We start from the raw sequence: 12,561 nt of genomic DNA on the forward strand, positions 1-12,561 counted from the left end.
TCCCTCTCTGTCGGTCTCTCCACCAAAATCATATTACCTCACACATAAGCTTCTTATACTAGGAATGTCCTTCGTTACCTATAGCAACCACTCACGGCTCCTATTAATGACCTGTAGTTCCCAGCTCCATTGACTTTAATGTAAGCAGGTTTTTTGGTGAATAACTGTAAAGCGCGAGGTTAAATTTTCCCCTCAAAACATAGTCTATGACGTTCCCTGAGTCACATGAGGCGTCTGTGGAAAATGTTGTGATTGAAAATGTGACGGTGCGGATTCCTTTAGGGGACACGTGCACACCCATTCATACACACACACACATACACACACACACACACAGCTTTATATATTAGATTGTAGTATAATATTATATCAGTACATTACAGACCTATTACGGGTTATTCTCATTATGAAATAAGTAATAAGTTGCTGAGCACTGGGAGACCCCCGTCAATCCTGAGAGCAATGCCCCACATGCACAGCCATCGCTCCTTTAAAATGGGGCACTTCGGAGGCTTGTTCTCAGGATTGTGAAATTATCATTTAATCTGTGACATAAAGTGAAAATAACAATTTAAATGGGTTGTTCAGGCTTGTGAATCCTGAAGACATGCACAGTGCGCACTGTCAGGATTCTCTGGTGCCAGCACCAAGAGCAGGCTGTGTCATGTGACCACAAGTATGTGATTTGTATACTTCCGGCCACATTCCAACTAGACATGCTTGTATTGAGTGACACTGTGCATGTCTAGTAGGCACATGACTACATAATGAAAAATTGCCTACTTGTACCCAGCAAATCCTGACAGTGCGCACACTCCATGGTTTGAGGACACACAAGTCTGCAGTTGTGTAGAGTGACTGCAGACTTGAACCCCAAGCCTGGACAACGCCTTTAAACTAAAAAATATGCTTCTATAACGGAAGTAACATCCATCAAAATGATAATTTAAGCGTTCTTGATTAAGGACCATGATGCAATTTAACAGCAATTAATGAAATAAAGTTTTGGGTTTTTGTTTATTCCTTTACATTGTGTATTTTTATTTTACCCACAGATGAACAGATTTTGTCAGAGCTGGGATCGACGGCCGGTCTTTACAGTACAGGCGGGGACCTTGTGAATGTGCCTCTAGTCAATGGAGGCTTTACAATAGATGCAACAGGACAATCCTACCAGGAACTTCACGACGGTAGCCCCTATGATATACCACAGTCCCCCTCTTCTATTTCATCCCTTCCATCCCATGGGTTACCCTACAACATGGACAATGCAGGAGGGCTCCTCAACCACCCTCCTTTACGAGCCCTCCCGGCTGCTCCAACCTCCGACATCTCCACAGAAAGCAGCATGGGCTATCCAGACTTCCCAACCAGTCCAGGTTCCTGGTTAGATGACATGGACCATCCTCCATTTTAAAGAAAAGGGATTGAGATCAGACCTTCTAGATGATCATCGAGTTTGCCAAACTCTGCAGACACCACACTCAGCCTTTGGAAATCTCTTAAGTAAAATGACATGCTCCCCAAAAAGTTTTTTGGACAGTCCTGCTAAACTGACACCTATACCAAGTGGAATTGGAGACGGTGTAGGGTGGTGGAGCTCCGTAGACTATGCTCGGTAAAACAATGTATTGATATAAAGACGAAATGTTTGCACTTTTGTGGGGTCTGAATCTCCCTACCTAATCCTGGGTGATCACGAGACCGGTCTTCCCACTATTCTCAGTTCTCAAGAGTCCATGCTCATGAGTATTTGTCATCTTGCCACTTGAAAACAGAAGGATCCGCAAAACCACCGTCTTTCTAGAAGGCCCAGACCATCAGTGTGACATGCAACCGACAATCTATACCATTATTGCAGCATTTGTTGTGGGACAGAATCATGTGTTTCCGAATAAATGAAATAGTGAGATGATCGGAGCTTATTATCTCATTCTCTAACGAGTGATTCTACGAGACGTCCCGGATACGTGCGCCGTGAACATTACCGATAGAGATTGGTGGTGGAATGGTCCGTAGTTACTAAGAATATTAACACCGAGTCTAGTGCATTTCTATAGGGCAAAAGTATATTTTACTTTCCAAAATATGTATCAGCAGATTGTACCTTGGAGAAATGAGTGTCATGAGATTGTATGATTTCTCCCTCTACTCAATGTAGGATAGAAGAAAGCAAAAACAGCCCTCAGCATTGGAGATGAGCGAACCCGAGGTTTGGTGTTCGTACAAAACACGGACCTTACAAAAAAAAAAACAGGGTTCGGGTGTTTTACGTATGAACACCACTCGTGTGAGCCTCGCTGTGCTCAGGTACGCTTGTTGCTCGGGCACGCTTGTTGCTCGGGCACGCTTGTTGCTCGGGCACGCTTGTTGCTCGGGTACGCTCAGTGCTCGGGTACGCTCAGTGCTCAGTCCAGTGTGAGCCACTTGCAGTGTTTGATCGGCTCACACTGGGGGTAACAGCGTGATCCAATGTAGTGTGCACCAAACAAAAAAATGGAAAACCCCCGCTCCCACCCGCCCACTTTCCCCGGAAGTGATCGGTTTATGGTGGATTGTAAGTGTCTTCCATTGGGGTTCAAGTCAAGTCCGGTTCCCAAACTTTATTTAAAGTCCAGCTGAACCCGCCAAACCGAACTTAACAGGTCCGCTCATTTCTACTAAGCATCTTAGAGCCAGTAAAAAAAAAAAAAAATGTAATATTTAGGCTATGTTCACACATTGCGTTTTTGCAACTTTTTTTTTTTTTTTTTCTGCAGCAAAATCTGCTCTCTTGGCAGTAAAAAAAGCTGCTTTTAAAAAGCAGGTTTATTGCATTTTGCTCTGTCATTTGTCTACAGTAAATTTTTAAATTCACCACAAAAGCAGCAAAAACCACAGCTGTGTTTTTGCAATTTCTCATTGCTTTAAGTGGTGAAAAAAAGCTGCAAAAACTCTGAAAAAAATGCACGAAAAAGCAGCAGTTTTCCATTTCAATCAGGAAAAAAAAGCAAGTGTGAGTGTGTGCATTAGATTTCTGGAATCTCATATTTTGCTGGTGCTGCAAAAAGAGGCTTTTAAATTTGCATTAATTTGCATAAAACCAATGAAAAAACATGCAAAAAACCCTGCAATGTGTGAACATAGCCTTAGGCTACTTGGACACTTTTGTATTATAGATCGGCGTTATATGCAATAATAATAATATAAATAAATATATATATATATATATATATATATATATATATATATATATATATATATATATATATATATATATATATATATATATATATATATATATATATATATATATATATATAATATGAGGCCTGTGGTGGGCTCATACGACACCTCTTATATTTTACACACAAGCACAGAGTGTGTAAAATACATGCTGCACTCCACATACACATTTTATGCTAGAAGATAGTAGTGGGACATACAGGGCCTCACCGAGGAGCCATATAGTGACTCGCAGGTCTATAGGGACTCAGTGTCCCAATGGACGGGGACCCTCATGCAAAGGTAAATCACACAACTCCCAACTGTCCGGGTTTCAGTCCCAAATTTGGGAGCTGTCCTGGGAAGTCGAGATTTTATCCCAATTTCAGCTTTATCTATATCCTCTGGATGCAGATGCAGTAGAAATGAACGGTGGAGTGTCATACTGTATGGAGGGGAGACGGGCGCGTCATACTGTATGGAGGGGAGACGGGCGCGTCATACTGTATATGGAGGGGAGACGGGCGCGTCATACTGTATATGGAGGGGAGACGGGCGCGTCATACTGTATGGAGGGGAGACAGGCGCGTCATACTGTATGGAGGGGAGACGGGCGCGTCATACTGTATGGAGGGGAGACGGGCGCGTCATACTGTATATGGAGGGGAGACGGGCGCGTCATACTGTATGGAGGGGAGACGGGCGCGTCATACTATATAAAGGGGAGACGGGCGCGTCATACTGTATGGAGGGGAGACGGGCGCGTCATAGCGTATGGAGGGGAGACGGGCGCGTCATACTGTATGGAGAGGAGACGGGCGTGTCATACTGTATGGAGGGGAGACGGGCGCGTCATAGCGTATGGAGGGGAGACGGGCGCGTCATACTGTATGGAGGGGAGACGGGCGCGTCATACTGTATGGAGAGGAGACGGGCGCGTCATACTGTATGGTGGGGAGACGGGCGCGTCACACTGTGTAGAGAGGAGACGGGCGCGTCATACTGTATGGAGGGGAGACGGGCGCGTCATACTGTATGGAGGGGAGACGGGCGCGTCATACTGTATGGAGGGGAGACGGGCGCGTCATACCGTATGGAGGGGAGACGGGCGCGTCATACCGTATGGAGGGGAGACGGGCGCGTCACACTGTGTAGAGAGGAGACGGGCGCGTCATACTGTATGGAGGGGAGACGGGCGCGTCATACTGTATGGAGGGAGACGGGCGCGTCATACTGTATGGAGAGATGGTATATACTGTATGGTCAGGAAACGGGCGCGTCATACTATGTGGGGGGGGATTGTGGGCAGCATCATAGTGTATGGAGAGGAGATTGGAGCGTCATACTGTGTGGTGGGGGATACTATAGGGGAATTGTGAGTGTGGGGGGATTGTGGGCAGCATCATATTGGGCGGCTATGTTGGGCTACTGTGGGGACCCAGAAAGGTGCATCATACGGTTTCTATTAATGGGCTTTATTTTGTCACAGGTGGGATGTGTTGGTAATTTTTGAAAATGATGTTCTAAATCACTTTGAACACACATTATTTTAGCTTTGTGAATTACAAAATGAGTATAGGATTTGATGGTCATTGACCAGTAAATGGACCAGTTTAAGGCTGTGTGCGCACAGTGCGTTTTGGTGCAGATTGTGGCATAAGAATAGGCATGCAGATTTGTCATTAAAGTCTATGAGAATCCTGAGGCGCTGTGCGCACGTTGCATATTTTTTCCTTGCAGATTTGGTGCAGAGAATAATCTGCAGCGTGTCAATTGTCGGTGCGGTTTTTGCCTGAGTTTTTTTTTAGACTTTGCACCCATTGAGTTCAATAAGAAAAACGCACGGCACAAAAATGCACCAAAAAAGTGTGGCTCGTCCTGCGCTGGTCGCAGTCTGGAGGGAGTATTCTGGTCTCGGCCGTGAACAGCTGAGATGGCAATAACCCTCCACATTCAATTAGCTGTGCTTGTAATCCTGCGCTCGCTCCTCCAGAGATGCCGCTTGTGGCCATTATCGGGCTAATTTATGGTGGTGGCCAGTTAAAGTCTCCCATTCATTACCTGTCAAACGTTATTTTGCTACGTATCCATTATACCCCATAGTATTGTGCGTCTCTTGTTACTGTGTAAATGCGGCCATGGATCACACGCGTTCACTGCGGACTTTGCCATCACATTGGATCTTCAGAACATCCGAAATGTGAACTTTTTAATGTTGGTCTTAATATAATGGTTGTTTTACACTAATTAAATATGGTAAGTGCTTTTTTTCAGGCAAGCGTTTTAGGACGGTTTAGTAAAAACCTGCCACATGGTGCACGAATCAATACAAGATCATTACTACTAAGTACAAATGTCAAGAGCGAGCATTGATAGGGAGATGGTGAGGAAAGTAAATGGAGGCAGGGAGACAGGAAAGTACCAGGGCCCCTTATTACTGCACCTATGTATACAGTGTATACCGCACACCGCATGTATCCCAGGGGAACCAGAGCAGAAGAAATCATGGCCCGCTCCAATGTCTCCTGTCTGTACAGAGGAACGCTATGGAAGAAGCTGAGGCTTCATTCACACGTCCGTGTTTCCAGTAGGTATGACGTCTGTTTTCACACGTACCGGAGATATGGACACATATAGATCCATTAAATTCAATGGGTCTCTGAAGACGTCCGTGTTTTGACATGGATCGTTTGTCCAAGTGGAGCACACGCGTGTCCGTGTGCTCCACATAGTGACATGTCCCTTTTTCTCCGGCAGCACGGGTGTCACACGGACCACACACTGATGAGATGTGTGTGACACGTACCGGAGAAAACACAGGTCACAGGTTTCCGGCGCTGTGGTCACTTGCTTCCATATCCCGCTCATTATGCTCATGAATATTCACTGCACTCAGCGCGGACCCGGAAGTAACAGCAGCGCCGGAGACAGGTAAGTATAGCAGCTCCTGCTGTCCGTGTGCTATCCGGATGTCAGATGGATGGCACAGAGAAAATCCATGTAAAACACACACACACATGCGCATGCACACACACACACACACACACACACACACGCGCACCTACACCACGGACGTGTGAAAGAGGCCTTAAGGAGAGGACATGCATTTGCCAACGGAGGTCGCTGCTCCATACAGCCCTTAGACATCAAAAAGAAAAAAAATAAGATTGAGACCCCCTCTATTGGGTAAAACGGTCACCATGTTTGGGTATGTGCAGGTCGGACCGGAAGACGCTTCACTCCTTTTCTCTGAGGTTTTGTAAACGTGAAGCAGATGTTTGTAGCATTGTTTGGGTCATTTTCAGAGCACTTTTTGGCGTTTTTTTGAGTCCTAAAGTTTTTTGGGTTTTTTTTAACCTCTGTTAGTGTTTTGTTTCTTAAGCATCTTATGTACTGGCATTTTTTGGATATTTTTTTTTTTGTAACGCGCCTCTCTAGTGCGTTTTTTTTTTTTTTATATATATTTCGCTGCTGGAGTGATGCTTTAAATTCAAGTCCCCTGCTCCTAGGGTCATAATCACCCTCCGGCATCTTCATCTGTTTTCACCTCTGCTCCTGTTGGTTTTGGGCATTTTCTGACCCAGTGTTTGATGGAGAGTGCTAGAGATCACAACTCAATACAAGTCTATGAGAGCATTGTTGTGGACTCGTTCTGGCTCTCATAGACTTGTATTGAGCGCTTGTGACGTAACTTCTGGTCAGTCAAAAGTTACGGGCACAAGATGGTGCCTCGGGACCGGAGCGGCGCTGATAAAGGATGAAAATCACGGAGATAAAAACCTTGTACAGGGATCTATGCTCCATTTCACCACTGGCGGTTTTTGAAGTAAAAAGCCCGGCTGCCATTTGAGTAACCCTGTTCTCTAGATTTGTTAAGTACAAACCTTTTTCAGAGAGGAAGATTCCTGAAGAAAGGTCAGCGCTCACTTTCTTTGTTAGAAGCTTGAAGGAGTTAAAACGCTCCAAAGCCTCAATGTATGAACAAGTCGTTTTCATATAGAAATAAATCTGTTCAATTTATGGAGATTATTTTAGCGGTTTCGGGGCAGATCCACTTAAAAACCGCCTGAAAAAACCCACTGTATGAACATATTCCAATGCTATATTATCAAAACCATGGCGGATGCTGGGAAAATGGCATGGAAATCGATGGCTTTCCTTGGCAAAGTTTATTGAGCCCCATGAAGTGACTGGTTCCCATTAAGCTTCTGAAAAGGAGGAAATTATTGAAAACATTTGCAATAATTCCTTGGAATTTTAATAATCTAGACTAGAGGAGTAAACCCAGAGAGAAATATGAAGGCTGCGGGGACCACAGGCCGCACGGATGGAAATTAATGGAATTTGGTAGGAAGAGATCCCAATACCTGAGCACAGCTGATATTAAAGATCCCTCGATAAAGCTGAGGCATCTCATACTGATGCATTATGTCCTATATAGCACATTGCCAACCTGACTCAGCGCTGGATCTCACACCGTGCGGCGGCGGCACTGACACAGCACAAGCTCACCCGTACAGCGACGCTATCCTTAAAGGGGTAGTCCCATCTCCAAGATCCTATCCCAATATGTAGTAGGTAGAATCATTTTAGCGAAATACCTTCATTTAGAAATGTAGTATAGTTCTCTTGATATAACCATATCTCTTACCTCATGTGCAGGGCATTGCAGGACTTTTGGTATCAATAGCTATGAGCACTAGAAACTAAATAGCTGTGACCCGTCTCCCGGTGCCCGGCCCCCGTCTCCCGGTGCCCGGCCCCCGTCTCCCGGTGCCCGGCCCCCGTGCAGAGCTCCACAGCAGAGATCGTGAGACTAAGTTAAGTCATGGTTACAACCACTTCCAATCTCCACTCAAAGGGTTATTCCCATCACTGTTGCTTGCCTCATGAGCACGGCATTGCAGAAGCTTAGGTATCCACTAGCAACAAACCAACTGTGACTATATGCATGGTCATAACCATGGATACCGAAGGTCCTGCAATGCCCTGCACATGAGGTAAGTGACCTAGCTAATCAGGAGAACTATACTACATTTCTAATTGGAGAGATTTGCTAATACTATTATTACTACATATTGGGATAGGATCTTGGAGATGGGAATACCCCCTTTAATAAGTGAAAATCTTGAAGCTTCCCCTAAATTAAATATTTACCATAGATTCACATAAGACCTCATCCTTCTGGATCAAAGGGCGCAGTGACGCAGTTCTAGCTGCTGTTGTGTCTTTCCAGGCAGACACGGAGGATCTGTACCGGAGGTGGATATCCTACACGCTGCGCAGCGACCGTCTGCTGAATGATAAATCCGGAGGTTTCTGAAGTTCAGGTCAATAAAAAAAAAATAAGCCTAATCAAAACACGTCTATAAGACGTCACGACATACGTATTAATGTTCTGGTCGTCCCGGAGGATGAGAATTCTAATCAAAGGGGGTCGCCTGGTTACAAAACCCTTGTTCATAGTCACCTTATGAGGCCATTCTGTGTTATCGGGGAGAGGGGGCGCTGCAGGGACATTGACCGCTCTGTGCCACCCTCCACCCTGGCACTGGAAAGTGCATGTATATTTGCCCCTACTGTTGCCTCCGTTGAGACAGGTGTTCTTTGATGGCATCTACAGGTGGTTTAGCTCCTCCGCACTGTGCAGACGTAGATCAGACTCGTGGATGTAGCAGAACCAAAAAGCCATCAGCACAAGGTAAAAAGTGTGGAATCAGAGCGGCATCAGGGCCAGGATGGAGCTCGCTAGAATTTCAAGGGACCCATCTAAGTGGGAATTATGGAAAACTCCTTAAAGAATTCGGTTATCAAGGCTCTATTGCTGAGTTTTAATGTTTTGTTGAATTAAAAGACAATGTATAATTAGTTTTGTATAGATACTCAGCTACATCCTAAAGGTTCTTAACCAATATGTAAAGGACACAGTATGTGCAGACTAACCGGGCACAGATGCGGCTACAACTGGCAGAGAAGAGGCATCGGCTCTACAGGTGCTCGGGCAGGACACCGGCCGCTCAAGGCCAAGGCGGAGGAGGCAAGCCATGCAATGGCATAACCATTCCACTGCCAGGACCGAGCCAGAAATGGCTTATCCTCAGAGATGGTAAAGTGTTAGTTTATCATTGCTTGTACACTGGGGGCATCATAATAATGGGGGGGGGCACAGAAGGGTCATCATTACTACCTAAACTCTGGGGCATTATGGATGGTACTATGTGTTATATGTAGAGAAGACGACTGTGAGAAGGGTGCTGGAAAAGTGACATTCTGTAGACAGGTCATGGGAGGTAGAAGTGGTCATGGTGGTCTGGGCCAAGTGCAAAAGAACAGGGATCGTGACTCCAAACATCACCGGTAAGTCACTGGATTTACAGTTAGGTCCATATATATTTCGACAGTGACTGAATCTTTGTAATTTGGGCTGCCATTTTCCTTTAGGATGAAACAACTGAGAAGCAATTGAAGTGGAGACTTTCAGGTTTAATTAAAAAATATTGAACTAAAAAAATAGTCCTCAAAAGTGCTCGTATACAGCTCACCTACGCAGATCCAGGCGTAGCGGAGCAGGGAAATACCGGGTGATTTCACATGGACAGGCCAGACAAGAAAAATCAGCTAAAATTCCAAATTTATTTCATCAATTTAAAAAAACCAAGACCCATGATTTAACAGGAGCTAAAAGCCGCTCGACCATCACACACCGGCTTCTTCTTAACGCGATCCGGTTTTACAGTGATTTTGGAATTTTAGGAGCCGGATTTTTCTTTTCCTTTGGTTGAACAAAATATTCTGTGAAACATTTAGGAATTGCAGCCATTTTTCTAAAAAATCTCATTTCTGGGGCACAAAAGTAATTGGACAAATTAACAACCACAAATAAAATGTTCATTAACAGTTTGTAGAGAATCGTTTGCAGGCAATGACGGCTGAAGCCTGGCAGCCATGGACCTCACTAAACGCTGGGTTTCGCCTTTACTGCCGCGGACTTTACTTGTCACTTGTTTGTGGGACTTTCTGGTGTAAGTGTTGTCTTGTGCTTGTTTTTCACTGACGTGTGAAATGGGACTGTGTCCCTCCGTGATCCCGTGATCGCATATGGACATTACTCACCTGCCTTCACTGCTGCTGTCCATGGTGCTGAACTCCTCGGCTCTGCAGCGTCCGCCCACCGCTCTCAGCACCTACTTCCTGGTCGGCATTTCCTGCTCTCATGAATATTCATGAGCCAGGCAGGAGCTGCCGAGAGCGGAGCAGGCACAGCGAATCGCAGGCAAGGTAAGTTGAAAATTAAAAAAAAATTAATATGTCCATGATTTTCTTGTACGTGTGTCACGGATCACACCATAGTGTGGCCCGTGGGTCATCAGTGATGCCAGACAAAAACTGACTTGTCTCCATGCAGAATCACGGCCAAGGGTGCACACTGCACGGAGACACGTTCAGTGAAAAATCACTGTGTGAGCAGAGCCATTGATTATAATGGGTCTGCGTATGTCAGTGATTCTGGTACGTAGAAAAAAGAAAGCCCAAACGTACCAGAATCACTGACGTGTGAAATGCAGCTCGATTGGGGGTGAGGGGGGGGGTGGAGGGTGTGTGCAGATCTAGCGATTGGCTTTTCAGAATATTCCACTTCTTGGTCTTAAACTCCTGTGTTGCTTTTGCAGGATGTTTTGGGTCATTGTCCATCTTTACAGTAAAGCGTGAGCCAATCAACTTTGCTGCATGTGGCTAAATCTGAGCAGAAGGTTTGGCCCTGTCTATTTCAGAATTCATCCGGATGCTTCTGTATTTAGTCACATCATCAATAAACGCACATGACCTAGGGGCCATGCATGACCATGGCATTACTCTACCTTCACCATGTGTTACAGAGGATGTGCTGTGCTTGTATCATGAGCTGTTCCAAGCCTTCTCCATACTTTCTTCTTCTTCTCACTATTCTGTACAGATTGATCTTCATTTCTTCTGTCCAAAGAATGGATTTTTCCACACCTAGAATCAGCTCCAGACCATTTACCTGCTTAATTGATGGTGGGTTAATTAGTAAATAGACATTTTTTTTCTAATCTAGACAACTCCTTTAAAGCAGTGGTGTCACATTGATGGTGCACATTGCTTCGGTGGCCAATAAATGAGCTCAATGGCTGTGCAGAGGTAGACTACATGCGCCGCTGAGGTCAACGAATGGCTGCAGTGGTGTTCTGAGGGGTCAATGTGAGGTCACATACCAGTAGTGGAAAGCCGCCGCCAGCCCAGGGAACGGAGAGCACCCGTTTTGTTATTCTGGGAATATTAGGGCACTTGGGGTCCACTTTCTGAAAATAGAAAACCCTTTTATGCTTTTTCTATAGTAAAAAAAAAAAATCAATAATTCTATTGAGATAATGGAAAAACAAAGTAAAAAAAACACACACGCTTGAGTATCATAGAGCCTGACATGGCCACATGAAGACCGCCACGAAGGTCTCGTTTTAATGTTGTAACTTTGTAAGCCACAAGACAGACCGCGCGCTCCCCCTCCCGTCCCCAGCACTGCAGATGCCGGGCTCAGCCTCTCTCTGGGTTTTATTTATATCATCTTTTTTTAATCATTTTAACATTTAATGCTCCTCAATTAAAGTGTTTTTAGAGTGGATCCAGCTTAAATTGTGCATTAAGCACTTTGGTTAACGGTAGTTAAGGGCAAGGAGAGGGATTATAGTTGAGCATGTGTGCGTGTCAGTGTATATATATGTGCAGAGCGCTCTGCTGTAAAGCAGATTATGCTGCGGCATTCGCAATGGTTAGGGCAGCTCACAACCCGCATGCATATGGCTCCGGAGAGGATTTAACCCCTTCATGGGATGCAACACTAATGCATGCTTAGCTTGTATATAGGACTTCAAAGGATCAGTTCTTCCTTGAGAACAGGATTATGAACAGGTTTTAAAAGTTAAACTGATCTGGCCAACGTTACTAATGTCACAACATCAAGGTGACTGCAACAGAGGGGAAGAATATTTACCAGGAAACCTGCGGCCTCCGCAATGTGTACAGTCGGTTACTATCTCATTCTAAAACATCATTTAGGGATTTTACAATTTTGTTTTTAAACTAGAAAAGTTTGATTTGACAAATATTTACATTAACACAATACTATATTCATTATAGCAAACGTTTTTGCTACACTGGTGAAGTACAGGAATTCTGCAATTCTTTTACATTGTTCACCCTGCAGTAAAAAAAAATAAAAAAATAAGATATATATATTTTAGTTTAAACTTTTGCATAATAAAATTTTGGTCTTGCAGTAATTGAAACGAATCACAGAACGATGTTATTTACTGCAGGGTGCACAGTGTAAAACATCTG

The 12,561-nt window shown here is 44.7% G+C and overlaps 1 protein-coding gene across 1 annotated transcript in view; it reads left to right on the forward strand.

Moving 5' to 3' along the window:
• Nucleotides 1–1,869, forward strand: part of LHX4 (LIM homeobox 4) — a 65,437-nt gene extending 63,568 nt beyond the window's left edge. The window contains exon 6 of the mRNA XM_075321218.1: nucleotides 1,056–1,869. Within this exon, the coding sequence (XP_075177333.1) occupies nucleotides 1,056–1,417 (362 nt within the window). The 3' untranslated portion in view covers nucleotides 1,418–1,869. The remainder of the gene's footprint in view (nucleotides 1–1,055) is intronic.
• Nucleotides 1,870–12,561: the final 10,692 nt, after the last annotated feature.

This window comes from Anomaloglossus baeobatrachus, chromosome 8 (genome assembly GCF_048569485.1).
Source record: "Anomaloglossus baeobatrachus isolate aAnoBae1 chromosome 8, aAnoBae1.hap1, whole genome shotgun sequence".
NCBI lineage: Eukaryota > Metazoa > Chordata > Amphibia > Anura > Aromobatidae > Anomaloglossus > Anomaloglossus baeobatrachus.